The 2,347-nt window shown below is 47.2% G+C and overlaps 1 protein-coding gene across 1 annotated transcript; it reads right to left on the bottom strand.

Annotated features, from left to right (window-relative positions):
- Positions 1–111: 111 nt before the first annotated feature.
- LOC108777844 (uncharacterized) lies at positions 112–2,319 on the bottom strand. Its single transcript, XM_018544825.1, has one exon. The coding sequence runs from the start codon at positions 2,317–2,319 to the stop codon at positions 112–114; it is 2,208 nt and encodes a 735-aa protein (XP_018400327.1).
- Positions 2,320–2,347: the final 28 nt, after the last annotated feature.

Raw genomic sequence — 2,347 nt, 5'->3', positions numbered from 1 at the left:
CCCCCCGGACGAGCCGGGGCCGAGAGGCCACGCCCGCGAGGAGAAACCCCCCGTCCACCCCCCCAAACCCCCCAGTCCGCGCCCAATCCGAGCGCGCGAGCATATGAAGGGTTACAGTCTAATGTCCAATGATTTGAAGAAAGCCAAAAGTCGTCTGCATAAGCCAACCGAGGGTTTTTTGAGAAGCAGGAAAATATTATTAAGGGTAAATTGGGGATACTTAGAATGTAAGAAGTTAAGGAGATATGCAGCTTTATTGCGAGTTTCCTGACAATCGAAGATAACATGATTAATGTCCTGGCACTCATGGCCACACTGACATGCCGCCGACGCTGTCATGCCTTTGCGATGTAGACTTTCGTTCAAGTTGTAATGGTTACTCCGGATTCTATTGATGAGTACAATTTCTTCACGCTCCAGGGATTTAGAGTAAAACCACGGTCGCAGAGAGGAGTCCTGATACAATTCCGCATGTTTGATACCTTTATATCTAGCGGCGTCTTTCAGCCAGCCCTCAAAGTTCCTCTTGATACGATCCCTAGCAGACTTTCTGGCATCCGTAAACGGGACAGGCAGGCACTCCATTGAGCTCCCACTTCCTGCCACTGAGTTTGCCAAACCATCCGCGATCTCATTGCCCCTAATTCCCTTATGTGAAGGAGTCCAAAAGAAAATAATCACCTTGCGTCCTCTAAGCAAAGTCGCAAGAAGCGACTTTATCTGGTAGATGATGTAGTTGGGCTGAGCGTAGTGATGAGATGAAATAGCCTCAAGAACGCTTCTAGCGTCAGTAAAGATGATAGCAGAGTTCATCCCATGACCGAGGACATGCTTCAAGGCTTCCCTGATAGCCCAGGCCTCGGCTGAGAAAACAGAGAAGGTTGTAGGCAATCTGCGTGCATAGCTAAAATCCTCTTCAGGCGAGTAGAATGCAGCGCCAACAGGTCCATTTTCACCCATCTTAGAACCGTCCGTGTACAATGAAATGTCCGCATGAGCAATGAGCTCTTCAGTCCCGCGTCTGAATTCCAAAACAAAAATATCCTTGGGAGAGTCCTTTGCGACCCGGCTCATGTCGAACCTGCATAGCGGCTCATGAATCAAAGTTTCGTAATCATAGGTGAATTCAGGAGAAGTCTCAGAATGGAAAACAGTCTGCAGCTCCTCATGATGTATCGCGTAGCGATTAAAGGAGGGGGAGGATTTGATCATCTTGATCTTCTTAACGACGGAATCAGCAGCACATTCCATATCCTTAATGCCCTCCTTGACCAGGTTATTGGAGCCCGACCAACATTTGAATAAGAACGAGGCGGTAAGAAAATTAAATCTGTATTTAAGGGGACACTCCTTGGCCTCGTAAAGCAATACATTTATGGGCGTGGAGATCCTATAACCCAAGGCCAGCCGAATGATTTTGTACTGGATTCTCATCAACCGCTGGAAGAGTGTTGATTGGCTTTCATACGCGTAAACCTGAGAACCATACTCAATGGCGCTCCTGAAAAGGGCGCGATACACCGCGATGAGAACACGGGGATGTGACCCCCACCACACACCAGACAGAGAAGATATAATTTTTGCCGTGGCGTTGCCTCTAGATATAAGAGCGTGCAGTTGTTCCTTGCCAGAGAGGCCACTATCCAAGGTAACTCCAAGGAATTTAGCCGAAGGAGAGGTCACGATACGCTGATCATATATGGATAGGTTTAACACTGATTTCCTCCAGATTCTTTTTTCAGTGAAAATAACACCAGTGGATTTTTGAGGAGAGAGTTCCAGACCTCTTCCCTCCAAGTAGGCACTTACCGCATCCAGTGAAGGCTGAAGGCAATTCTCGGCTTCAGCAACTGTCTTGGCAGATGTATATAAAACAATGTCGTCTGCGTATTGCAATATGCGGCAACCCTCCATTAGGTGTTCATTAATATCTCTAAGATATATGTCAAAGAGTAAAGGGCTCAAGGTGGAGCCCTGAGGGGTACCAGTACGAGTCAAACGGGGGCCAACCAATTCTCCGTCCAAAACAAAGTACAGCTCCCTTTCCGAGATGAGATGCGCAATGAATTGCCGAAGCGTGGCCGGAACGCCGATTTGCAGCAAATCATTTATCAAGATAGCAGGGATGACATTATCAAAGGCCCCTTTAATATCCAGGAAGACAGCGATAGTCAGCTCTCCCTGCGAAAAAGCAGTTCTAATATAATTAGTGAGTACCACCAAGTTATCGGCACATGAACGGTGCGGTCTAAACCCCATTTGTGTATTGGGAAGAATAGACTTTGATTCAATGTAGTGTTTAAGCCTACGAAGGATCATCCTTTCCAAAATCTTGAGCAGACACGAC

The sequence above is a fragment of the Cyphomyrmex costatus genome, unplaced genomic scaffold (genome assembly GCF_001594065.2).
Source record: "Cyphomyrmex costatus isolate MS0001 unplaced genomic scaffold, Ccosl1.0 scaffold4703, whole genome shotgun sequence".
Taxonomy (NCBI): domain Eukaryota; kingdom Metazoa; phylum Arthropoda; class Insecta; order Hymenoptera; family Formicidae; genus Cyphomyrmex; species Cyphomyrmex costatus.
The sequence above is the reverse complement of the archived record's forward strand: the minus strand, read 5'-3'. Positions and strand labels throughout refer to the sequence as shown.

What these genes read in the sequence shown, in the direction of transcription:
- LOC108777844 (XM_018544825.1), bottom strand. Translation starts at nt 2,319, where the DNA reads ATGATCCTTCGTAGGCTTAAACACTACATTGAATCAAAGTCTATTCTT.